The sequence below is a fragment of the Thunnus thynnus genome, chromosome 2 (assembly GCF_963924715.1).
Source record: "Thunnus thynnus chromosome 2, fThuThy2.1, whole genome shotgun sequence".
NCBI lineage: Eukaryota > Metazoa > Chordata > Actinopteri > Scombriformes > Scombridae > Thunnus > Thunnus thynnus.
Window position 1 is genome coordinate 33,145,074 of NC_089518.1, and position 26,246 is coordinate 33,171,319.

The 26,246-nt window shown below is 36.7% G+C and overlaps 3 protein-coding genes across 3 annotated transcripts; all 3 read right to left on the reverse strand.

The window, feature by feature from the left end:
* Nucleotides 1–6,745: 6,745 nt before the first annotated feature.
* LOC137171767 (nuclear factor 7, ovary-like) lies at nt 6,746–8,155 on the reverse strand. Its single transcript, XM_067575883.1, has one exon. The coding sequence runs from the start codon at nt 8,153–8,155 to the stop codon at nt 6,746–6,748; it is 1,410 nt and encodes a 469-aa protein (XP_067431984.1).
* A 4,351-nt stretch (nt 8,156–12,506) lies between these two features.
* On the reverse strand, nt 12,507–26,045 carry LOC137168496 (nuclear factor 7, brain-like). The gene is made up of 2 exons (XM_067571122.1): nt 24,483–26,045; nt 12,507–14,001 (listed from the first exon to the last, which is right to left on the reverse strand). The coding sequence occupies exon 1, from the start codon at nt 25,919–25,921 to the stop codon at nt 24,512–24,514; it is 1,410 nt and encodes a 469-aa protein (XP_067427223.1). The 5' UTR covers nt 25,922–26,045; the 3' UTR covers nt 12,507–14,001; nt 24,483–24,511.
* LOC137168489 (zinc-binding protein A33-like) lies at nt 13,996–15,549 on the reverse strand. The gene has a single exon (XM_067571110.1). The coding sequence runs from the start codon at nt 15,431–15,433 to the stop codon at nt 14,012–14,014; it is 1,422 nt and encodes a 473-aa protein (XP_067427211.1). The 5' UTR covers nt 15,434–15,549; the 3' UTR covers nt 13,996–14,011.
* Nucleotides 26,046–26,246: the final 201 nt, after the last annotated feature.

Sequence of the window (26,246 nt, forward strand, 5' to 3'; positions counted from 1 at the left end):
AGTTAGAGATTCCAACTCTGTTATGGGGATGTGGCTCTGTTCAACAATGTCAGAATCTACTTTCAGCCTCACCCACTTCTTTTATTGGTTAATCATCAATGTTAATAAAAGCAGTAACAAGATGTGGCCTAAAACTAACTTGTCCTTCAGACTTTTCAGTTTATTTTGGATCCTGGACAGTGTGAGAAATGTAAACACAGACAGGAAGGTTAAGATTTTTACTCTAATAATGAGGCTGATGTTTACTGCATCACAAAGTTAAATACACTTCAGGTCACAGTGACGACAGAGAAACTGTTTGAAAAACAGATGACGAAAAAACACTGATATTAAACTCTCAACAAGGCATTTATCTACTGTATGCTGTGAAGAAACATCAATGAGTTTGTGTCTATATTTGAATTTGTGTTTAATTATAATTTGTACATTTCCATATTCCATAAGTGTCCAATTGTAAATATATTGTATATGAATATAAAATGTAGGTAAGACAAAATGCAGTTTTGCAGTTCATTACTATACTGATAAGTATATTCATGAGATCAATCAGTCTTTATTCATCAAATTGATGTTTGTCTTGACAGTTTTTAATGGTAACAGAATACAAATTGAATAACATTTTCAAATACACAAGCATCCCCCTAAATGCACTTAACATAATCTTCTCACTTTTTCATTTACACTCACATGTTTTATTGAATGAGCTGATCTCAGTGTTTGCTAAACTTGTGACTTTAAGTCCAAGATGAGACTGAATGTTCAAGATAAGGATTTTTGTTCACAGCTCACAAGTTCCATGAAGGTTTAGATGAAGTAGACTCTGATTTGTCTAAATTTCCTGCCTGGACTTTCTAAAAGACAAACAGAGTTTTTTTTCCCAAAAATGTCAAAAATTTAGATTTTTATAGTGTCACAGAAATACACAGAACCTATTCTGCAGATATATAAAGAAAATCCATTTAAAATATATAATTCATTTTCAGTATTGTTTTTTGTGTGCATGTGATTCCTAAAGTTTCCTTCTGGCATCTTTAAAAAATCTGCTGTATGAGTTTTAAATTAAAAAAACATGACTTTTAAGCAAAGAACAACAAGAAGTGTCTGACTTACTGATAAATATTGAACTGTATTGCTAAAATATTTTCCAGATTGTTTTCAGGAACTTTCACCATATTTGCAATATTCTACAATGTGTCAATACTGGAAATGCTTTTTACTTGTACATAAACACTGAATATCCAGTGGCTGACAGTAACTAAATACATTTACTCATGTAATATACTTCAGTACAATTTTGAGGTACTTGTATTTTACTTGACTATTTTCATTTGATGCTACTTTATACTTCCACTCCACTATATTTCAGAAGGAAATATTGTACTTTCTACTCCACTACATTTTATTTATTTGTCTCCAACCTTTTTGGCTTTTGACGTCTTACATAAAGCAGTGTGTAGTCGGGGTCACATTTCAGATGTCTGTGAGTTGTTAACAGCTCCACCAAATAGTAATTTTCCCCTCTAAACTTCTCACATGGTTTCATTTCAATAAATGTTCAAATGATCCAATATTTCACCAAAAATCAAAGATTAGAGAAAAAGTCCAAAAAGCTGAAAACAGATTTGTGTATCAGAACTTTGTTTTTTCTTCTTTCCTCTCCCATTAATCATCTCATGACCCCTCAGATTTATCTGGTGATCCTTTGGAGGGGCCTGACCCCTAGGTTGGGAACCACTGGACTGAACTAGCTAACTGTATATAAAGTAGTTGAAACTAGCTCCACCTCCAGCAGCTACAACAGTAACATGCTGCTCACACACTGATGCTTCAGTATTAATAATCTAATGATGTCATATATAATAATATATCAGTCAGAGAGACCAAACCACTACTTTTACTGCAATACTTAAACTACATTTAGCTGCTAATACTTATGTACTTCTACTTAAGTGGGATTTTTCATGCAGGACTTTTACTTGTAATGGAGTATTTTACATTGCTGTATTGGTACTTTTACTTAAGTAAAGGATCTAAACACTAAAATACATCAAAAAACACCTGAAACCTGTTCCAGTGATGTTTCACTGCAACTCATCGCAGTAAAAGAAATGAGATCTACTATATCAGCTTTTACACGAACTGTTTCCCTCTCATTGTTTCACTCTGTGTAGGGACACTGCTATCAGTGCACATGCAGGTGAGTACTGGCAGTACAGAAAAGATTACGTTGTATGTACAGTATGTGTGCTCAAACAGCACAACCAGACAGCCTTTCTTCTGCTTCATGGTGACCCCAAACAGAGCTCTCATTCCATGTAACACATATATACATATAAGTCAAGCACTCTCCCAGGAACTCTGAATACAGGACCACTGACGGTTAAGGGAGTAGATGTGAACAGAGACTGTATACAGTGTGTGTGTGTGTGTGTGTGTGTGTGTGTTTGTGTGTGTGTGTTTGTGTGTGTGTTTGTGTGTGTGTGTGTGTGTGTTTTCAGTGAGTTACAGGCCAGCCAGAGAGAGCCAGAGCTGTAAGAAACACAAAGAGAGGAGGGGTGATAAATGGATATTTGATTGGCATCTATCGGCCCTGTGTCCTGTATTATTGATGTGGTCCAGAGGCCTTGAGACCAGCTCTCTGTAGCTGTCAGGTACATTAGCACACTGCTAGCATAGCTGCTGACCTCCCTGCTGGCTCCAGTGGAGGAAACCTGTGTGGCATGAATATGATAATGATATGAACTGCTGCGTACAGTAGAAGCACCTGGAGACTTTTAGTTTTTTCTTGACTGCTTCACTGTAATTATTGTGCACATGACAATAAAAGGAACTTGAACTTGAACTTGAGGACACCTAAAGACCAGAGTGTTTGTGGCCCATAAAGGCACCAATGGACTTCAAGAGGCCATCTACCACAGAGTTCCCATTGTTGGCCTTCCTCTGATGTTTGACCAGGATGATAACCTGCTCAGGATGAAAGCGAGGGGTGCTGCCAAAGAGCTGCAGTGCAGTAAAAATGTGACAAGCAGAGTGTTTTTGAAGGAAAGATAACAGTGAATTTTATATTCAGGAAGTAAGTAAAAATGACCAAACTAAACTGAATTTAACAATATATATGTGTAGAAATGCTCATAAAATGGAAATCAAATGAACACTTTTCAAAATACTAACAGGCTGTAACCAAAATGTGTACTTTGTCTCCACCACGTGGACTTATAGTGAAAGAAGAAAAATATGTCCATTCATCATCATTACTGACTATATTCAAACTGTATGTGAGAATTGTCTCTGACAATTGTACTAAATTGGAATATATAGAGGAAATCTGTAAAATAATGTCTTTTTAACAGATATCCGGCTGTTTTAAGAAATTACTTTGCTTTTTTGAAAAATGCAAATCTATATTTGTGACTCACTTTTAAAGATTTACATAAGGAATTACTTTGCTTTTTTGAAAACTTAAACTCTCTGTGTGACTGTATTTTGTATTTTAAAGATTCACATCTCCAGTAGGAACCAATGTGTTTGGGACTGAGTGTCAGACAGGCTGGGGACAGGAAGTGTTGAAGGACAGACATTTGATCTGTTCATGAAATTTGATGACAGTAAGAAAAATAGAAGATCTCCAGCCTCATCCTTTAATTTAAAGTGAATATTGTTCAACAGAACATCAAGTGATGATAAAAATAATTTTCATATAACACTTTAATCACAATCCTTATCAACACTTTCAATGAAGAAGTACAAAGTCTCAAACTGAAAATACAGACCAACGTGAGAATTAACACAACTCCATTAAAATAAACATGTTTGTCACGCTTTATTACTGACATGTTTTGTCTATTTAGCATCATCAGAGTGGTATGGGGTTGTTTCATGTTTCTTTATACACAATCAGTTAATTTGTCATGTGACTTTACAAAAGGAAATATTAACTAAATAAGTTCAGACTGTCCATAAATGTTGAAGAGGTGACACAACGATTATGAGACTGTGATCTGAAAACTGAAGTTGAAACAGTTTCAGTGAGAAATGTGTTGTTTTGAAATAAGTGATTAAGATTTAAACCATTAATGAGTTAAAATAAAAATATTGTATTTCGCAAAAAGTGGTTGTATAATTGTTTTGTAAAATTTTACCTTGCAGAAGCACTGTCAGAATTAAACACTGAATTAAAATAAAACTATATTAAAACACTTGTTTCCAAAGAATAAAACAACAGATTCACAACTGAAATAACTCATCAAAAGACCCAAAAATATAAAAATCTAAATCTGACAACTGAAACTGTCACAAAACTGAAACAATCAAAGCATTCGGTACAGTGGATATATACTACTATACAATGTTGTTTGACTGAAAACAAGATGCTGATAAACAGGATAATTAACAGCTTTGATTTCTAAAGTTTGTTGCTTGATGCTGTGATACAGTTTCAGCATTTTGTGTCCGTATTTTCTTGAAATTAGTGAGATCTCACACCCTGTAATGGCGTCTCAGCTCTGATCTACAATATCAAAATCTGCTTTCACTTTTACTGACTTCTGTCACAGGTAAATTATTAACAGCAGGAAATGCTGCTGTGTAGTTTTGTCACCAGCAGAGGGTGTTGTCAGGACGTCTCAGAGGTAAATATTTCACTCTTCATTCATTACATATTTGTTGTTTAGACATCGGTGGGAAACAAAAGAATATGCTCACACTTTATATTTTAATCTATTCCATTAGTTTCTTTACTACTAAAAAGGCAAACATTTTACACTGGCAGCTCATAAAATATCACAAACATGAAAGAAGTTGTTTCTTTGTCCTCCAGTGAGCAGTTCACATTTCAACAAGCTGACTGACACTAAACCAGTTTTATGATTTTTTTTTCAGCAACTGTATTATGACAGTATGACTTTGTTTATCTCGTCCCCCTGGATTAAATACAGGTGTAGGTACAGGGTCAGAGTGTTATACTTTTCCTTGAATTTACTGCTGGTTTTCTTAATTCACTCATTTATTGTTTTTCTTTCATTTCCCATTCGGGGTCAATAAGGACTTGAATCAGGCATTAGTCTGAAAGATCATCATAAGGTTAACAACTGCAAAACAAATCACAATTCACAAGTCAAGCTTTTTATTTGAAAACAACACATAAATGATCTGTCAATGTCAACGTTCAAACATATTTTGAATGTATAAGTAACATAACATGAGGTTTCTAAGTAAAAATCTGGCAGATATTCCACCCAGAGTCCAGACTGGCATTAAAATAAAACAAGAAGAAAAATGTAGTTCAGGCCAGCAGCGAAACTTTTTTATAATTATTTTTGTAAACTTTCTAATCACACAGTACAGGATTATATCTATAATAGAAAAAAAGCTGCTCAGACTGTCAATCTGCTGTACAACACCTTTCCACTGTAAGTAAAACATGAATTATTGTCATTGAATCAAGACGTTGTCACTCAGGTTGCATCACATATTCACAACAAGGTGCAAACTGAGCTTGTTGATAAGTGTTAAACCTTCAGCCTTTCAGACTGCAGGTATCCCAACATGTACAGAAGCACAAACTGATGTTTGACTAATTTATCTCTCTGAAGAAGAAATAGAAGAGTTGTGAGAAACATGTGCATGTAAGAGTGGATTCATTTCATATCAGAGTACCAGGGGTGGACAGTAACGAATTACATTTACTTAAGCACATTTTTTGAGTATCTGTACTTTACTTGAGTATACATTTTTTTTTGGAAACTTACGACTTTTGCCTTCACTACATTTCTTTGAAGGTTCCCGTTACTTGTCACTGTTTTAGCATCATCAGGGTGGTATGAGGTTGTTTCAGGTTTCTTTATATACAATCAGTTAATTTGTCATGTGACTTTATAAAAGGAAATATTAACTAAATAAGTTCAGACTGTCCATAAATGTTGAAGAGGTGACACAAAGATTATGAGACTGTGTTCTGAAAACACACAAAGTTGAAACAGTTTCAGTGAGAAATGTGTTGTTTTGAAAAGAAGAAATTGAGATTTAAACCATTAATGGGTTTAAATGAAAATATTGTATTTTGCATAAACTGGTTGTATAATTGTTTTGTAAGATTTTACCTTTTGTAAAGTCACATGACTATTTGATAGATGTTAAAGAAAATGAAACAACTTGTATCTCCTTTTCTGACTGACACACATTTAGAATAAAAACTGCTAATGATTTAATTACACATCATGACAAGCAGCATCCATCAGATGTACATTTTATAAAATAACGGAACAACGGTTTCTGTTTTCATGTTTTTGCATGAAAACAAGATAAAACAATATCTGTGACCGTCAACAACAAATCAGTTCTGTTGAAGAACAAAAGAACAAATAATAATCAATCAGAGCCAGAATGATTTTTGATACACTGAACATGAGTTTAAAGTGTAAAAAATGAAATTAAAACATGATCAAATCTGAAATAAATCATCAGAAGATCCAGAAATCTTACAAACTAACATTGATGGTGGATGACAGTTAAAAAATAGAATCACATGACTTAAACAAAAACTGCTCAACAACTTCTAACCAAACTAATGAGATCTAACAAACAGCCTTAATTATCTGTATAAATGTTTATCACTTGATGTAAAATGTGATGATGTGTACCCCTTACACACACACACACACACACACACACACACACACACACACACACACACACACACACACACACACACACACACACCTCCTGAACATCACAGAGAAATCTCAGTTTAACAGATTTTGATATAAGTGGTTTTAGCATCACCATTCTCTCCAGTACTGAAATAAGGGAAGAGTTTCTCAGTGAAAGCGTCTCTGTAAGTGTAGATGTGAGTCATGTCTTCAGGGTCGTAGAAAGAAACCTTCCCTTTGTCATAATCCAGTTTGACTCTGATCCTCTGGAGATTCTTCTTCACTGTGACATTCTTACCAAGACCATCAGTGTAGTTTCCTCTGCGATACTCTAAACACCAGATTCCACATTCTGGTGTGGCGGGACAATCTCCCTTCCTGTTAGCTGACTCTGTAGCCAAACCCACATACCAGCTAGGATAGTCTCCCACCTCCACCTCCCAGCTGTGTTTCCCTGAGCTGAGGCCCTCAGAGCCCAGAACAGTGGCATAATTAGTGTGTCTCTCTGGATTATCAGGGAGCTGCTGCTTTGTGTCTCCACGTCTCACACTGGTCAGATCATCAGAGAGACAGAGACGGGGGTTTGCAGTGTTCGGGTCCAGAATGACAGGACTGAAGTGGACCTTCTCCTTCATCTTCTCACAGATTCTGAAGGACAGGTTGCCCAGGTGTTTGGCCACATCTATCAGTGCTCCTGAGACCAGCTGTAGATCTGACAGTGAGCACTGGGCTCTGGCTCTGGTCTGAGTGGGTTTATAACTGCTGAGGAATGACACATTGTGTTTCTGCAGGTCTTCTTCGACAGCAGAGATACTGTCTGACAGAGAGGAGATCTGCTCCTGAATCCTCTTCATCTCTGTGCTGATAGTCTCCCCTTTCTGCTCCTGTTCTACCTTCAGTGCTGCCAGTCTGGACTCCTCTTCCTCTTTCAGGAACTGGTGGAGCTTGTTGAACTCTGCTCTGATCTGCTTCTCTGTGGACAACAGCTGATTCTTGGAGTGTTCAACCATTTCATTGTATGTTTTCTCCACTTGTTTGTATTTGTCCCTCTTGTCTTGTAGAGACTTTAAGTCAGATTTCAGCTGGTCCTTCAGGTCACTGACTGCTTGTTCTACAGGAACCACCTTGTGACCATGGTGGAGAGAAACGTCACAGGCAGGACACACAGCTCTCTGTTCATCCTCACAGAACAATTTAGGCTCTTCTTGATGTTTGCTACACACCACCTCCACCTCCTTTTCTCTTTTTTCTGTCTCAGATGATTCAGGTTTCTGTCTGCCTGCAAATGAGTCAGCCAGTTCCTTCAGTGTAAAGTTCACTCCTGGTCCATCTTTTGAATATTTTCTTTTACAAATGGGACAGTTTCTGTTTTCAGCTTGTTCCCAGAATTTTTGCAGACAGCTTGAACAGAAGCTGTGGTTGCAGGTCAGAGACACAGGATCTCTGAAAGTCTCTGAACATAGATGGCAACTCAGGTAACTTTTGAGAAGAGCATCTTTCTCAGCCATTTTCTCTGTTTTCCAAATTGTTTTCAAAGAGAGACTCACCAATTTTCAATTTCCAGTTTGCTTCTTACAGTCCTCCAAGTGAGCGTTGTTCAGTTAGAGATTCCAACCCTGTAATGGTGTTGTGGCTCTGTTCAAAGTGTCAGACTCTGCATTCAGCTTCGCCCTCCTCTTTCATTGGTTAATCATTAATGGTAATAAAAGCTGCTTTCTGCTTTTATTACTAAGATATAGAACAAGTTGTGACCTAAAACCTGTGCAACTTGTTCTTCAGGCTTAAATGTTTATTCTGGACCCCGGACAGTGAGAGAAATCTAAACACAGACAGGAAGGTTAAGAAGTTAAATACACTTCATGAAAAAAACACTAATAATAGACTCTAAAGATGACATTTATTTACTATATGATGTGAGGAAACATGAATGAGGTGTGTTTATAAGTGTCTCTATCTGTATTTGTGTTTGACTATAATTTTCTCAGTTGACATTTTATTTTTCCATATTCGAACAGATTTCATTTCATTTCAAAAAACATTTGTGCACGTCATGCATGCACAAATGTGCCATGTTAATTTTTTAAGATGGACTCAGTTTTATCACCATTTTAGCTGGTTAGACTCATTCACTCATCTTTGGACTCTGTGTGACATGTTTTATTAGCCTGACCCTTTGGACTCCAAGACACAATGGTGCATTGTGATAAGCAAGTTATAATGTACGTGTTATCTTTTAACCCCTGTGCCTTGTTTTAAAATACTATCAATCCAGCATATTAGGGACCTTAAAGGTCCCAATCAAAAACTGACATAAAAATATTATATATTAATATAATAAAGTTTTTTACAAAATCTGCCATCACAAACAAGAAACAAAGAGACAGTACGTGGAAATAAAATGACTTTGTTGACTTTGTTAACCCCTTTGTGGAGGTAAACAAAGGGAAACTGTGCCCACATACAAAAAACTAAATGAAATTTATTTTGTTGTTTATCTTCAGGACGGATACAAAGTATACTACACAAACTACACAAAAATCAAGTTTTTTGATATTTGTTGTTGTATTGGTTTGTCTTCAAACCAATACAGCTGATTTTTTAGAAAGTCCAGGCAGGAAATTTAGACAAATCAGAGTCTACTTCATCTAAACTTTCATGGAAATGGTGAATTGAATGAAAAGATTATATTAAGTCTTATCTTGGACTTAAAGTCACAAACACTGAGTTGGGCTAACTCAATAATACATTTGAGTGTAAATGAAAACTGAGCAGATTATGTTGAGTGCATTTAGAGGAATGTTTGTTTATTTGAAAATGTTACTCAATTTGTATTCTGTCACCATCAAAAACTGTCAGGACAAACATTCATTTGATACTTATCAGCTCAGTAATGATCAGCAAAATTGCATTTTGTCTTGTATACTTACATTTGGATACATTAAAGTGCATAATTCATTCTCAGTAGTGTTTTTGTGTGTGTGACTCCTAAAGTTTCCCTCTGGCCTGTATGGGTATAGGTTTCTGTTTTAAGTTAAAAAAAAAGAAAAGTTTCTTTGCATCAAAGAACAATAAGAAGTTGCTGATTTACTGATAAATATTGAGATGTATTGCTAAAATATTTTTTCAGATTGTCTGTTCTCCTGAACTTTCATCAGATTTGTTATATTTTAAAACGTGTCAGTACTGGAAATGCTTTTTACTAAATCAATCAGATGACTACTTTGTTCATACACACTGAATATGCAACCTGGATTTACTCAAGCACTGTACTTAAGTACAATTTGAGTTACTTCTACTTCACTTAAGTATTTCCATGTGATGCTACTTTATACTTCCACTCCACTACATTTCAGAGGGAAATATTGTACTTTCTACTCCACTACATTTATTTGACAGCTTTAGTTACTTTTCAGACGAAGATTTGACACAATGGATGATATAACAAGCTTTTAAAATACAACACATTGTTAAAGATGAAACCAGTGGTTTCCAACCTTTTTGGCTTTTGACGTCTTACAAAAAGCAGTGTGTAGTCGGGGTCACATTTCACATGTCTATGAGTTGTTAACAGCTCCATCAAATAGTGATTTTTCCCTCTAAACCTCTCACATGGTTTCATTTCAATAAATGTTCAAATGATCCAATATTTCACCGAAAATCAAAGATTAGAGGAAAAAATCCAAAAACTGAAAACAGATTTGTGCATCAGAACTTTGTTTTTTCTTCTTTCCTCTCCCATTTATCATTTCACAACCCCTCAGATTTATCTGGTGACCCTTTGGAGGGGCCCGACCCCTAGGTTGGGAACCGTTGGACTAAACTAGTTAACTGTATATAAAGTAGTTGAAACTAGCTCCACCTCCAGCAGCTACAACAGTAACATGCTGCTCTAACACTGGTGCGTCAGTATTAATAATCTAATGATGTCATATATAATAATATATCAGTCAGAGGAACCAAACCACTACTTTCACTTTAATACTTTAACTACATTTAACTGATAATACTTATGTACTTTTTTTTAAGTGGGATTTTTCATGCAGGACCCCAAATGGAGCTTCCATTTCATGTAACACAACTGAAATACTCCCCCAGGAACTCTGAATACATCAGCCAGAGAGAGCCAGAGCTGTAAGAAATACAAAGAGAGGAGGGGTGATAAATGAATATTTGATTGGTTTCTATCGGCCCTGTGTGCTGTATTATTGATGTGGTCCAGAGGCCTTGAGGCCAGCTCTCTGTAGCTCTCAGGTACATTAGCACATCGTTAGCATAGCTGCTGACCTCCCTGCTGGCTCCAGTGGAGGAAACCTGTGTGGCATGAATATGATAATGATATGAACTGCTGTGTACAGTAGATCTTGAACTTGAGGACACACAAAGACCAGAGTGTTTGTGGCTCATGAAGGCACCAACAGACATCAAGAGGCCATCTACCACAGAGTTCCCATCGTCGGCCTTCCTCTGATGTTTGACCAAGATGATAGCCTGTTCAGGATGACAGCGAGGGACGTTGCCAAAGAGCTGCACATCAGCACATTAAACAAAGACAACTTCCTGGAGGTGGCAGTGCTTTATGAGACGTCCTACAGGGAGAACATGCAGGATCTCTCCAGGCTGCACAGAGACCAGCCCATGAAGCCTCTGGACTGAGCCATGTTCTGGATCGAGTTTTTCATGAGACACAAGGGAGCAGCTCACTTAAAGACCGACTCCTACAAGATGTCCTGGATTCAGTACCACTCCATCAGTAGTGTTGGTCATGATGATGTCACTGATTTGCATTTGAACAGTGAAATGTTTGTGGTGTAAAGTGGGAGGAAAGAAAACATGAACTGATATAGATATTTATGTCGCTCTGTGTGTACTTCTGTTATAAAGCAGCAGAAAAGGAAAGAAGCACAAAAGGAAGATGAGGTAAGAATATTAAAGATATTGTTTAAATTAATTCCAGTGTGTATTTTGGAAAACTGAGTTTTGATGTTGATGGTACAGCAGCACAAAATAAACGTGAACCTCTGAAAAGCAGAAAAAACTTCCAATCTGAATTTTTCTGAGTATATTTTGACTGCATTGGTGCTCAGTGAAGAACTCCATAATGAGCTTCAGCCACTGATGACTTTTCATCTAATATCTTGTCCATACAGTAAAAATGTGACAAGCAGAGTGTCAGTTTCTTTGAAGGAAAGATAACAGTGAAGTAAAAATGACCAAACTAAACAGAATTTAACAATATATACGTGTACAAACTTTCAGAAAATGGAAATCAAATTAAGACTTTTCAAAATACTAACAGGCTGTAACCAAAATGTGTACTTTGTCTCCACCATGTGGACTTATAGTGAAAGAAGAAAAATATGTCCATTCATCATTATTGACTGTGTTCAAACTGTATGTGAGAATTATCTCTGAAAATTGTACTAAATTGCGATATATAGAAGAATTTTGAAAAAATAATGTCTTTTTGGTTGTTTTTAAAATGAAACTCTATAATTGTGACTGTATTTTGTATTTTAAAGATTCACATCTCCAGTAGGAACCAATGTGTTTGGGACTGAGTGTCAGACAGGCTGGGGACAGGAAGTGTTGAAGAACAGACGTTTGATCTGTTCATGAAATTTAATGACAGTAAGAAAAATAGAAGATCTCCAGCCTCATCCTTTAATTTAAAGTGAATATTGTTCAACAGAGCATCAAGAGATGAGGAACCAGCAGGATTATAAAGTGTTTTACCTTTGACATCATGTCACAGAACAAAGTCTTCTCATCATGAGTGAACTGCTGCTACTTACTGCTGAACCAGAGTGAATGAAAAAATACACAACTTCAAGTTTTTAAGTTTAATTTATTTAACGCCAATATAAAAATAATCTTTATACAACACCAAATCACAACCCATATCAACACCTCAAATGAAGAAATACAAAGTCTCAAACTGAAAATAGATATATTTCTGGAGGAGACTGTTGTTGGAAAATGAAAATATTGTATTTTGCAAAAACTGGTTGTATAATTGTTTTGTATGATTTTACCTTTTGTAAAGTCACATGACTATTTGACAGATGTTTGTAAAGAAAGTGAAACAACCTGTATCTCCTTTTCTGACTGACACACATTTGGAATAAAAACTGCTGGTGATTTAATTACACATCATGACAAGTAGCATCCATCAGATGTACATTTTATAAAATATAGTTGATTCAGAAAAAAACTAATTAAACTAAATTGTTTTAGTGTTTGTTTATTTTATGCTGATCATCATCTCAACATTGCAGTTTATCAATCCATGTATACACCACCAAAATGACACACACAGTATGCAGAAGCACTGTCAGAATTAAACACTGAATTAAAATAAAACTATATTAAAACACTTGTTTCCAAAGAATAAAACAACTGATTCACAACTGAAATAACTCATCAAAAGACCCAAAATATAAAAATCTAAATCTGAGGACTGAAACTGTCACCAAACTGAAACAATCAAAGCATTTGGTACAGTGGATATATACTACTATACAATGTTGTTTGACTGAAAACAAGATGCTGATAACCAGGATAATTAACAGCTTTGATTTGTAAAGTTTGTCTCTTAATGATGTGAAACAGTTTCAGCATTTTGTATCCATATTTTCTTGTGAATTCATCTTTATTTTAAGAGGTGACACAACTGACTTACACATTAAATCTATTTTTGAAAGCCAAGAAAGCAGAATCAGAGTATTTAACAACATAAGTAAATATTCTGTTGAAATCCATTTAACAGTAAACATAAAATCAAAAGCAGGAGTTACAATCTATAATACATTTATTCTAAAGAGAAAATGACTAAATCCTGAACGGCTCAACATCTTTCAGAAATTCAGATGACAGCAACGGTTTAGGTTTACATGTTTTTGCATGAAAACAAGAAAAAACAATATCTGTGACCCTCAACAACAAATCAGTTCTGTTGAAGAACAAAAGAACAAATAATAATTAATCAGAGCCAGAATGATTTTTGATACACTGAATCACTGAGACTCTGAGTTTAAAGTGTAAAAACTGAAATTAAAACATGATCAAATCTGAAATAAATCATCAGAAGATCCAGAAATCTTACAAACTAACATTGATGGTGGATGACAATTCAAAAATAGAATCACTTAACTTGAACAAAAACTGCTCAACAACTTCTAACCAAACTAATGAGATCTAACAAACAGCCTTAATTATCTGTATAAATGTTTATCACTTGATGACGTGAAATATATGTATGATGTGTACCCCTTACACACACACACACACACACACACACACACACACACACACACACACACACACACACACACACACACACACACACACACACACCCTCCTGAACATCACAGAGAAATCACAATTTGACAGATTTTGATATCAGTGGTTTTAGCATCACCAGCCTCTCCAATACTGATATATGGGAAGAGTTTCTCAGTGAAAGTGTCTCTGTAAGTGTAGATGTGAGTCATGTCTTCAGGGTCGTAGAAGGAAACCTTCCCTTTGTCATAGTCCAGTTTGACTCTGATCCTCTGGAGATTCTTCTTCACTGTGACAGTCTTACCAAGACCATCAGTGTAGTTTCCTCTGCGATACTCTAAACACCAGATTCCACATTCTGGTGAGGCGGGACAATCTCTCTTCCTGTCAGCTGACTCTTTAGCAAAACCCACATACCAGCTAGGATAGTCTCCCACCTTCACCTCCCAGCTGTGTTTCCCTGAGCTGAAGCCCTCAGAGCCCAGAACAGTGGAATAATTAGTGCTTCTCTCTGGATTATCAGGGAGCTGCTGCTTTGTGTCTTCACGTCTCACACTGGTCAGATCATCAGAGAGACAGAGACGGGGGTTTGCAGTGTTCGGGTCCAGAATGACAGGACTGAAGTGGACCTTCTCCTTCATCTTCTCACAGACTCTGAAGGACAGGTTGCCCAGGTGTTTGGCCACATCTATCAGTGCTCCTGAGACCAGCTGTGGATCTGACAGTGAGCACTGGTCTCTGGCTCTGGTCTGAGTGGGTTTATAACTGCTGAGGAATGAAATCACGTTGTTTTTCTGCAGGTCTTCTTCAACAGCAGAGATGCTGTCTGACAGAGAGGAGATCTGCTCCTGAATCATCTTCATCTCTCTGCTGATAGTCTCCCCCTTCTGCTCCTGTTCCTCCCTCAGAGCTGCCAGTCTGGACTCCTCTTCCTTTTTCAGGAACTGGTGGAGCTTGTCGAACTCTGCTCTGATCTGCTTCTCCGTGGACAACAGCTGCTTCTTGGAGTGTTCAATCATTTCATTGTATGTTTCCTCCACTTTGTCCCTCTTTTCCTGTAGAGCCTTTAAGTCAGATGTCAGCTGGTCCTTCAGGTCACTGACTACTTGTTCTATAGGAACCACCTTGTGACCGTGGTGGAGAGAAACGTCACAGGCAGGACACACAGCTCTCTGTTCATCCTCACAGAACAATTTAGGCTCTTCTTGATGTTTGTCACATACCACCTCCACCTTCTTTTCTCCTTTTTCTGTCTCAGGTGATCCAGCTTTCTGTATCCCAGAAAAGGAGTCAGCTAGTTCCTTCAGTTTATAGTTCACTCCTGGTCCATCTTTTGAATATTTTCTTTTACAAATGGGACAGTTTCTGTTTTCCGCTTGTTCCCAGAATTTTTGCAAACAGCTTGAACAGAAGCTGTGGTTGCAGGTCAGAGACACAGGATCTCTGAAAGTCTCTGAACACACATGGCAACTCAGGTAACTTTTGAGAAGAGCATCTTTCTCAGCCATTTTCTCTGTTTTCCTAATTGGTTTCAAAGAGAGACTCACCAATTTTTAATTTCCAGTTTGCTTCTTACTGTCCTCCAAGCGAACGTTGTTCGGTTAGAGATTTCAACCCTGTAATGGCGTCGTGGCTCTGTTCAAAGTGTCAGGATCTGCCTTCAGCTTCACCCTCCTCTTTCATTGGTTAATCATTAATGGTAATAAAAGCTGCTTTCTGCTTTTATTACCAACAGATTGAACAAGATGTGACCTAAAACCTGTGTAACTTGTCCTTCAGGCTTAAAAGTTTATTCTGGACCCCGGACAGTGAGAGAAATCTAAATACAGACACGAAGGTTAAGAAGTTAAATACACTTCAGGTCACAGTGAAGACAGAGAAAGTGTTGCAAAAACAGTTGATGAAAAAACACTGATAATAGACTCTAAAGATGACATTTATTTACTATATGATGTGAGGAAACATTAATGAAGTGTGTTTGTAAGTGTCTCTATCTGTATTTGTGTTTGACTATAATTTTCTCAGTTGACATTTTATTTTCCCATATTCAAACAGATTTCATTTCATTTCAAAAAACATTTGTGTACAAATGTTCCACGTTCATTTTTCAAGATGGACTCAGTTTTATCACCATTTTAGCTGATGAGACTCATTCACTCATCTTTGGACTCTGTGTGACATGCTTTATTAGCCTGATCCTGTCCTTTGGACTCTAAGATGTATTGGTGTGTTGTAATAAACAAAGTATCATGTTCTTCCTTATGGTTTGTGCTTTTCTATGATTTAAGACAGGTACAAATTACTGCATAGGTTCACAGAATTTCTAGAAATCAAAATGGCTTTCATGTGCCTCATTCATTTTTTTTCATTTTCATTGCAAAAATCCTAAAATACTAAATACTGTGTCTGTCATCACTGTAGGTTTGCTGTGTAAGACTTGCACCAGACTTGTGTCAGACCTTGATAATATATAATCCAATGTGAGTATTTCTCTTCAGAGATGATCAGACATAAATGTTACTTCAAGAACCAATAACCAAACAACTAATAGTTTTATAGTCTCTACTGAGTTTCTTTGCAGCAAAGAAAAACAAAGGTATGAGGGTGCTATGAGGTTGTTTCAGGTTTCTTTATATACAATCAGTTAATTTATCATGTGACTTTATAAAAGGAAACATTAACTAAATAAGTTCAGACTGTCCATAAATGTTGAAGAGGCGACACAAAGATTATGAGACTGTGTTCTGAAAACTGAAGTTGAAACAGTTTCTGTAAATATGTTGTTTTGAAAAGAAGAAATTGAGATTTAAACCATTAAAGGGTTAAATAAAATATTGTATTTTGCAAAAACGGGTTGTATAATTGTTTTGTGAGATATTACCTTTTGTAAAGTCACATGACTATTTGATAGATGTTTGTAAAGAAAATGAAACAACCTCTATCTCCTTTTCTGACTCAACATTGCAGTTTATCAATCCATGTATACACCACCAAAATGACACACACAGTATACAGAAGCACTGTCAGAATTAAACACTGAATTAAAATAAAACTATATTAAAACACTTGTTTCCAAAGAATAAAACAGCAGATTCACAACTGAAATAACTCATCAAAAGACCCAAAAATATAAAAATTTAAATCTGATGACTGAAACTGTCACAAAACAGAATCAATCAAAGCATTTGGTACAGTGGATATATACTACTATACAATGTTGTTTGACTGAAAACAAGATGCTGATAACCAGGATAATTAACAGCTTTGATTTGTAAAGTTTGTCTCTTGATGATGTGAAACAGTTTCAGCATTTTGTATCCATATTTTCTTGTGAATTCATCTTTATTTTAAGAGGCGACACAACTAACTTACACACTAAATCTATTTTTGAAAGCCAAGAAAGCAGAATCGGAGTAACTAACAACATAAGTAAATATTCTATTCAAATCTATTAAACAGTAAGAATAATATCAACAGCAGGAGTAACCATCTTTAATTAATTTATTCTAAAGAGAAAATAACTAAATCCTGAACAGCTCAACATCTTTCAAAAATTCAGATGAGAACAATGGTTTAGGTTTTCATGTTTTTGCATGAAAACAAGAAAAAACAATATCTGTGACCCTCAACAACAAATCAGTTCTGTTGAAGAACAAATAATAATCAATCAGAGCCAGAATGATGACTCTGAGTTTAAAGTGTAAAAAATGGAATTAAAACATGATCAAATTTGAAATTACTCATCAGAAGATCCAGCAATCAAACTAAAAATGATGGTGGATGACTAAAAGTATCAGGATCTGCCTTCAGCTTCACCCTCCTCTTTCATTGATTAATCATTAATGGTAATAAAAGCCGCTTTCTGCTTTTATTACTAAGATATAGAACAAGTTGTGACCTAAAACCAGTGCAACTTGTCCTTCAGGCTAAAAAGTTTATTCTGAACCCCGGACAGTGAGAGAAATCTAAACACAGACAGGAAGGTAAAGAAGTTAAATACACTTCATGAAAAAAACACTGATAATAGACTCTAAAGATGACATTTATTTATTATATGATGTGAGGAAACATTAATGAGGTGCGTTTGTAAGTATTTGTGTTTGACTGTAATGTTCTCAGTTGACATTTTATTTTCCCATATTCAAACTGATTTCATGTCATTTCGAAAAAAAAATTGTCATGCATGCACAAATGTGCCATGTTCATTTTTCAGCATGGAGCAGACAGTCAGTGTTATCAACCTTTTTGCTGGTTATACTTACTCATTGATCTTTTAGACTCTGTCTGACATGCTTAAGTAGCCTGATCCTGCCCTTTTGACTCCAAGACACAATGGTTGTCACACCCTGCCTGGACTTTGTGTGTTTTTTGGTCTTTTTGTGTTCTTTGGGGTTTCCTGGTTTGCACTTCTGTTTAGTCCCTCTGGTCATATGGGTTTTCTTGTTGTATTTGGGTGGTGGGTTTGGACTGCCTTTTGTTGTTTGGCCTGGCGTGTTGTTTACTTGGGTTTGGGTTCATGGTGGTTCTTGGACGGGTTGGTGTGGGTTTTATTTGGAGCTTTGTGTTTTCTGGGTTTTGGTTTTGTTACTGTGTTTCCCTTGTGCGATCATGTACTCCTCCTCACCTGCCCTGCTTCACCCTCGTTAGCCCTGCTCTGCTCTGTGTCTTCCCCACACCCGCCCTGTATCAGTCTCGTCAGCCCTGCCCTGCTTCCTGTGTTTCCCTCAGCCAATCACTCTCAGCCCTCAATTCAATTTTATTTATGTAGCGCCAAATCACAACAAAAGTCATCTCAGGGCACTTTTCACATGGAGCAGGTCTAGACCGTACTCTTTCATTTACAGAGATGCAACAATACCCCCATGAGCAAGGACTTGGTGACAGTGGTAAGGAAAAACTCCCCTTTAACGGGAAGAAAACTCAAGCAGAACCCGGCTCTTGGTGGGCGGCCATCTGCTTTGACCGGTTGGGTACAAAAAACTACGTTAAATTTATTTTGTTGTTTATCTTCAGGACAGTTACAAAGTACATTTCTGTGACACAAGACAAAAATCAAATTTTTTGGATATTTTTTGGAGAAAAATCTCTGCTTGTCTTCAAACCAGTACAGCTGATTTTTTTTTTGAAAGTTGATGAGGGACATTTAGAAATATCTGAGTCTACTTTATCTAAACTTTTATGGAACTTGTGAATTGAATAAAAAGTCTTATTTTGGACTTAAAGTCACAAGTTTAGGAAACACTGAGTTCGGCTAACTCAATAATACATTTGAGTGTAAATGAAAAAGTGAGCAGATTATGTTGAGTGCATTTAGAGGAATGTCTGCTGTGAAGTTTCTGTTTACAGTTGTAGAAAAAAACACTAAAATACATCAAAAAACACCTGAAACATGTTCCAGTGATGTTTCACTGCAACTCATCGCAGTAAAAGAAATGAGATCTACTATAATCTAATTGTTTCACTCTGTGTAGGGACACTGCTATCAGTGCACATGCAGGTGAGTACTCCCAGTACAGAAAAGACTACACTGTATGTACAGTATGTGTGCTCAAACATCAGAACCAGACAGCCTTTCCTCAGCAATATGGCAACCTTGTTCTGTATTTGACCCATAATGGAGCTCTTATTCCATATAACACATAACTCAAACACTCCCCCAGGAACTCTGAATACATCAGCCAGAGAGAGCCAGAGCTGTAAAAAATACAAAGAGAGGAGGGGTGATAAATGAATATTTGAGTGGCTTGTATCGGCCCTGTGTGCTGTATTATTGATGTGGTCCAGAGGCCTTGAGGCCAGCTCACTGTAGCTCTCAGGTACATTAACACACCGCTGGCATAGTTGCTGACCCCCCTGCTCGCTCCAGTGGAGGAAACCTGTGTGGTTTGAGTATGATAATGATATGAACTGCTGTGTACAGTACAAGCACCTGGAGACTTTCACTTTTACTTTACTTCTTGACTGCTTCACTGTATTTATTGTGCACATGAACTTGAACTTGAACTTGAGGACACCCAAAGACCAGAGTGTTTGTGGCCCACAGAGGCACCAACAGACTTCAAGAGGCCATCTACCACAGAGTTCCCATCATTGGCCTTCCTCTGATGTTTGACCAGGATGATAACCTGCTCAGGATGAGAGTGAGTGGCGTTGCACATTAAAGAAATACAACTTCCTGGAGGTGGTGGTGTTTTATGAGCTGTCCTATGGGGAGAACATGCAGGATCTCTCCAGGCTGCACAGAGACAAGCCCATGAAGCCTCTGGACCGAGCCATGTTCTGGATCCTGTTTTTCATGAGACACAAGGGAGCAGCTCACTTAAATACCGACTCCTACAAGATGTCCGGGATTCAGCACCACTCCATCAGTAGTGTCGGTCATGATGATGTCACTGATTTGCATTTGAACAGTGAAATGTTTGTGGTGTAAAGTGGGAGGAAAGAAAACATGAACTGATATGGATATTTATGTTGCTCTGTGTGTACTTCTGTTATAAAACAGCAGAAAAGGAAAGAGTAAGAGAAGCACAAATGGAAGATGAGGTAAGAATATTAAAGATATTGTTTAAATTAATTCCAGTGTGTATTTTGGAAAACTGAGTTTTGATGATGATGGTACAGCAGCACAAAATAAATGTGAACCTCTGAAAAGCAGAAAAAAACTTCCAATCTGAATTCTTCTTAGTATATTTTGACAAAATTGGTGCTCAGTGAAGAACTCCATATTGAGCTTCAGCCACTGATGACTTTTCATCTAATATCTTGTCCATACAGTAAAAATTTGACAACATTTTGATGTTGATGGTACAGCAGCACAAAATAAACATGAACCTCTGAAAAGCAGAAAAAAAAAAAAAAAAATCCAACCTGAATGTTTGTTTTTGAGTATATTTTGACTAAATTGGTGTTTGGAGAAGAACTCCATCTAATATCTTGTACATACAGAAAAAATGTGACAAGCAGAGTGTCAGTTTCTTTGAAGGAAAGATAACAGTGAAGTAAAAATGACCAAACTAAACAGAATTTAACAATATATATGTGTAGAAACTTTCAGAAAATAGAAATCAAATTAACTTTTCAAAATACTAACAGGCTGTAACCAAAATGTGTAATTTGTCTCCACCATGTGGACTCATAGTGAAAGAAGAAAAATATGTCCATACATCAACGTTATTGACTGTATTAAAACTGTATGTGAGAATTGTGTGATTGCTGGAAGCACATTGTTCTTCTCACATTTTATTCTTATTCCGTCTTCCGTACGTTTTTTTGCCGTGTTTCAACTGCTGCATACTTTGTGCTATAATAACCATTCAACTGTCAATCTGTGCAACACATTCAGCAGATATGTGCTTGTATTTTTCTGAAATGTAACATGTTTCAGCGATTTTATAGAATTTTTTAAAACATTAAAATGTATAATGGCAGTCTATGGGACGAACCGTCCAACTAATTTGGAACTAGTGTCACTTTGACACTCAACTGCTTGGATGTCCCTTATCCTACAGACGCCATTCAAACTTTAAAATGTTCACAAAACTTTGAACTTTCAAAGTTATCAGATTATTTAGTGATATCTTTTATAATTTTTCAGCAATATAAGCCAAAGCTTAAATTGTGGAGAGCACAGATAATTTTAGACCAGAAATGTTTTTCTAAACTGCTGTCACTCCCACAATTTGAACTCCTCAGGCACATATCTTGCCTCAGTATGTTGCCACAAGCCGCCTCTCTCTCACAATGTAAATACATTTCACATAGGACTTATAGTTTTTGAGATCTGAACCTTAATTGATAGAGAGTCGCTGTCATGTTCTCATTGACTGCAATACAGTCTGCAGGATGTGTGTCTCCTCTCACTACGATTTCTTAAACTTACAGATTCTCTCTTCCTTCAAACACTTTTTACACATATCATTCATTCTCATGTTAAACTAGTCTTGCTTTCACTAATGATGTACAAATCTCTGTTTCTAGTTTGAGACAAATACATTTTCCTCATCAAAATGGAGATTTTTTTCCTTTCATTACTGGTAATGTTTGTTGGCTCAGTGGTTTAGAACACTGTTCTCATGATCAGCTACCCCGATGACAAGGCTTCACCTCTTTATCCTGTACCATAATTCAATTCCACTCTAGCTTACTTTAACATTATTACCTAAAATGTGGATTGATATGCTTGTTAAAGACATCTTTTCCAATTCCATAGGTCCTATCTGACTAGTCCAGTGGTTTAAGCTCATGTCATTTCTGAATTCCTTTTAGATCCAAAGGTTGTGAGTTCGAGCCCTGCTTAGGGCAGAACTCAGTAGAGTTGAAGGATGAAGGAGTCCAGGTGATGTCAATCTGCTTGCTGAGCTGAACTGCTTTTTTGTCAATTTCATGCAATTGACAGACTAAACACCAAAATCTGGCCTGGCATTGCTGTGTGACATGTTAGCTCAATGCATAGCATGTCTGTCTTACAAAAGTGAGGGTATAGATTTAATTCCATCCATTGCTGATTTTAATCTTGCTAGATTTTTCAATAGTGTTCAGCCTCCAGTTATGCAATCTAAATTCGCTTTCAGCAATCACACGCAATTTCTACCGAAATTGCATTTTCTAGTTATCTTTGAAATCAGGATATAAAGAGGAATTTATATCCCTGCTGCTGCTACTTACTGCTGAACCAGACTGAATGAAAAAATACATAACTTCAAGTTTTTCACTTTAATCTTTCAAGTTAAAATGATGAACGCCAACATAAAAATAATCTTTATACAACACTTAAATCACAATCCTTATCAACACCTTAAATGAAGAAATACAAAGTCTCAAACTGAAAATAGATATATTTCTGGAGGAAACTGTTGTAAATGATTTCTTTGAAATTGAACAGCCTCTTTTAGAGTTTATGTTCATGTCTTGAAGTAGTGGAGGGTAAACACACATACATTCAGTTTTATCATCTGAGGATTTGTTTAATACAGTTTTCCCTCCTTTTCTGACTGTTTCAATATTTGACACACACAGCGAGGTGCAGACCAGTGTGAGAATTAACACGACTCCATTAAAATAAACAGGTTGCACAACTATTCTCTAATATGTCACGCTTTATTACTCACATGTTTTGTCTATTTAGCATCATCAGGGTGGTATGAGGTTGTTTCAGGTTTCTTTCTATACATTCAGTTAATTTGTCATGTGACTTTACAAAAGGAAATATTAACTAAATAAGTTCAGACTGTCCATAAATGTTGAAGAGGTGACACAAAGATTATGAGACTGTGTTCTGAAAACTGAAGTTGAAACAGTTTCAGTGAGAAATTTATCGTTGAAAAGAAGAAATTGAGATTGAAACCATTAATGAGTTTAAATGAAAATATTGTATTTTGCAAAAACTGGTTGTATAATTGTTTTGTAAGATTTTACCTCTTGTAAAGTCACATGACTATTTGATAGATGTTTGTAAAGAAAGTGAAACAACCTGTATCTCCTTTTCTAACTGACACACATTTGGAATAAAAACTGCTGGTGATTTAATTACACATCATGACAAGCAGCATCCATCAGATGTACATTTTATAAAATATAGTTGATTCAGAAAAAAAAATTAAGCAAAATTGTTTTGGTGTTTGTTTATTTTATGCTGATCATCATCTCAACATTAAACCTTAAATACTGAATTAAAATAAAACTATATTAAAACACTTGTTTCCAAAGAATAAAACAACAGATTCACAACTGAAATAACTCATCAAAAGACCCAAAAATATAAAAATCTAAATCTGATGACTGAAACTGTCACAAAACTGAATCAATCAAAGCATTCGGTACAGTGGATATATACTACTATACAATGTTGTTTGACTGAAAACAAGATGCTGATAACCAGGATAATTAACAGCTTTGATTTGTAAAGTTTGTCTCTTGATGATGTGAAACAGTTTCAGCATTTTGTATCCATATTTTCTTGTGAATTCATCTTTATTTTAAGAGGCGACACAACTAACTTACACACTAAATCTATTTTTGAAAGCCAAGAAAGCAGAATCAGAGTATTTAACAACATAAGTAAATATTCTGTTCAAATCTACTAAAATGTAAGCATGACATCAAAAGCAGGAGTGAAATCATCAAGAAATTTCATCCAAACAGAAAATAACTAAACCCTTTCATGTTTTTACATGAAAACAAGAAAAAAACAATATCTGTGACCCTCAACAACAAATCAGTTCTGTTGAAGAACAAATAATAATCAATCAGAGCCAGAATGATTTTTGATACACTGAACCACTGAGACTCTGAGTTTAAAGTATAAAAAATGAAATTAAAACATGATCAAAACTGAAATAACTCATCAGAAGATCCAGAAATCTTACAAACTAAAATTGATGACAATTAAAAAATAGAATCACTTAACTTGAACAAAATCTGCTCAACAACTTCTAACCAGACTAATGAGATCTAACAAACAGCCTTAATTATCTGTTTAAATGTTTATCACTTGATAATACACACACACACACACACACACACACACACACACACACACACACACACACACACACACACCCTTCTTGACATCACAGAGAAATCTCAGTTTAACAGATTTTGATATCAGTGGTTTTAGCACCACCAGCTGGTCCAACACTGAAATAAGGGAAGAGTTTCTCAGTGAAAGTGTCTCTGTGAGTGCAGATGTGAGTCATGTCTTCAGGGTCGTAGAAGGACACCTCCCCCTTGTCATAGTCCAGCTGAACTCTGATCCTCTGGAGACTCTTCTTCACTCTGACAGTCCTACCATCTCCATTAGTGCATTTTGAACTGTAATGCTTTAAACACCAGATTCCATTTTCTGGTGAAGGGAGACACTTTCCCTTCCTGTCAACTGACTCTTTAACCAAACCCACATTCCAGCCAGGATGGTCTCCCACCTCCACCTCCCAGCTGTGCTGCCTCCCTGAGCTGAAGCCCTCAGAGCCCAGAACAGTGGCATAATTAGTGTTTCTCTCTGGATTATCAGGGAGCTGCTGCTTTGTGTTTCCACGTCTCACACTGGTCAGATCATCAGATAGATAGTGCCAGGGGCTGGCAGTGTTTGGGTCCAGAATGACAGGACTGAAGTGGACCTTCTCCTTCATCTTCTCCCAGACTCTGAAGGACAGGTTGCCCAGGTGTTTGGCCACATCTATCAGTGCTCCTGAGACCAGCTGTGGATCTGGCAGTGAGCACTGGTCTCTGGCTCTGGTCTGAGTGGGTTTATAACTGCTGAGGAATGACACCTTGTGTTTCTGCAGGTCTTCTTCAACAGCAGAGATACTGTCTGACAGAGAGGAGATCTGCTCCTGAATCCTCTTCATCTCTCTGCTGATAGTCTTCCCCTTCTGCTCCTGTTCCTCCCTCAGAGCTGCCAGTCTGGACTCCTCTTCCTCTTTCAGGAACTGGTGGAGCTTGTTGAACTCTGCTCTGATCTTCCTCTCTGTGGACAACAGCTGCTTCTTAGAGTGTTGAATCACTTCATTGTATGTTTTCTCCACTTGTTTGTATTTGTTCCTCTTGTCCTGTAGAGACTTTAAGTCAGATTTCAGCTGGTCCTTCAGGTCACTGACTGCTTGTTCTACAGGAACCACCTTGTGACTCTGGTGGAGAGAAAACTCACAGACAGGACACACAGCTCTCTGTTCATCCTCCCAGAACATTTCAGGCTCTTCTTGATGTTTACTACATGTTGCCATCAATTTCTCCTCTCCCTTTTCTATCTCAGATGATCCAGCTTTCTTTCTCCCAGCAAAAGAGTCAGCTAGTTCATTCAGTGTAAGGTTCACCAAAGGATAATCTTTTGAAGATTTTCTTTTACAAATGGGACAGTTTTTGTTTTCAGCTTGTTCCCAGAATTTTTGCAGACAACTTGAACAGAAGTTGTGGTTGCAGGTCAGAGACACAGGATCTCTGAAAGTCTCTGAACACACATGGCAAGTCAGGAAACCTTCAAGAACAGCTCTCTCAGCCATTTGTTTTGGTATCTAAATGATCTTTCAATAGTCAGACTCACCAAGTTACTGTGCCTTCACTTGATCACTCAAAGTCCTTCAAATGAGTGTTTTTCAGCAGAGATCTCTCACCCTGTAATGGCGTCTGAACTCTGATCTACAATGTCAAAATCTGCATTCAGTTCCTATTAATAGAGGGGAATGATGCTATGTAGTTTTATCACCAGCAGATGGTGGTGCCAGCATGTCCCTCAGAGTAAAATATTTTACTCTGAACTCAGTAAAGTACGGATCCTTGTCTCATATATAGGCTTTTTAGTGTCATCATATATGAGAAATAAAAGGT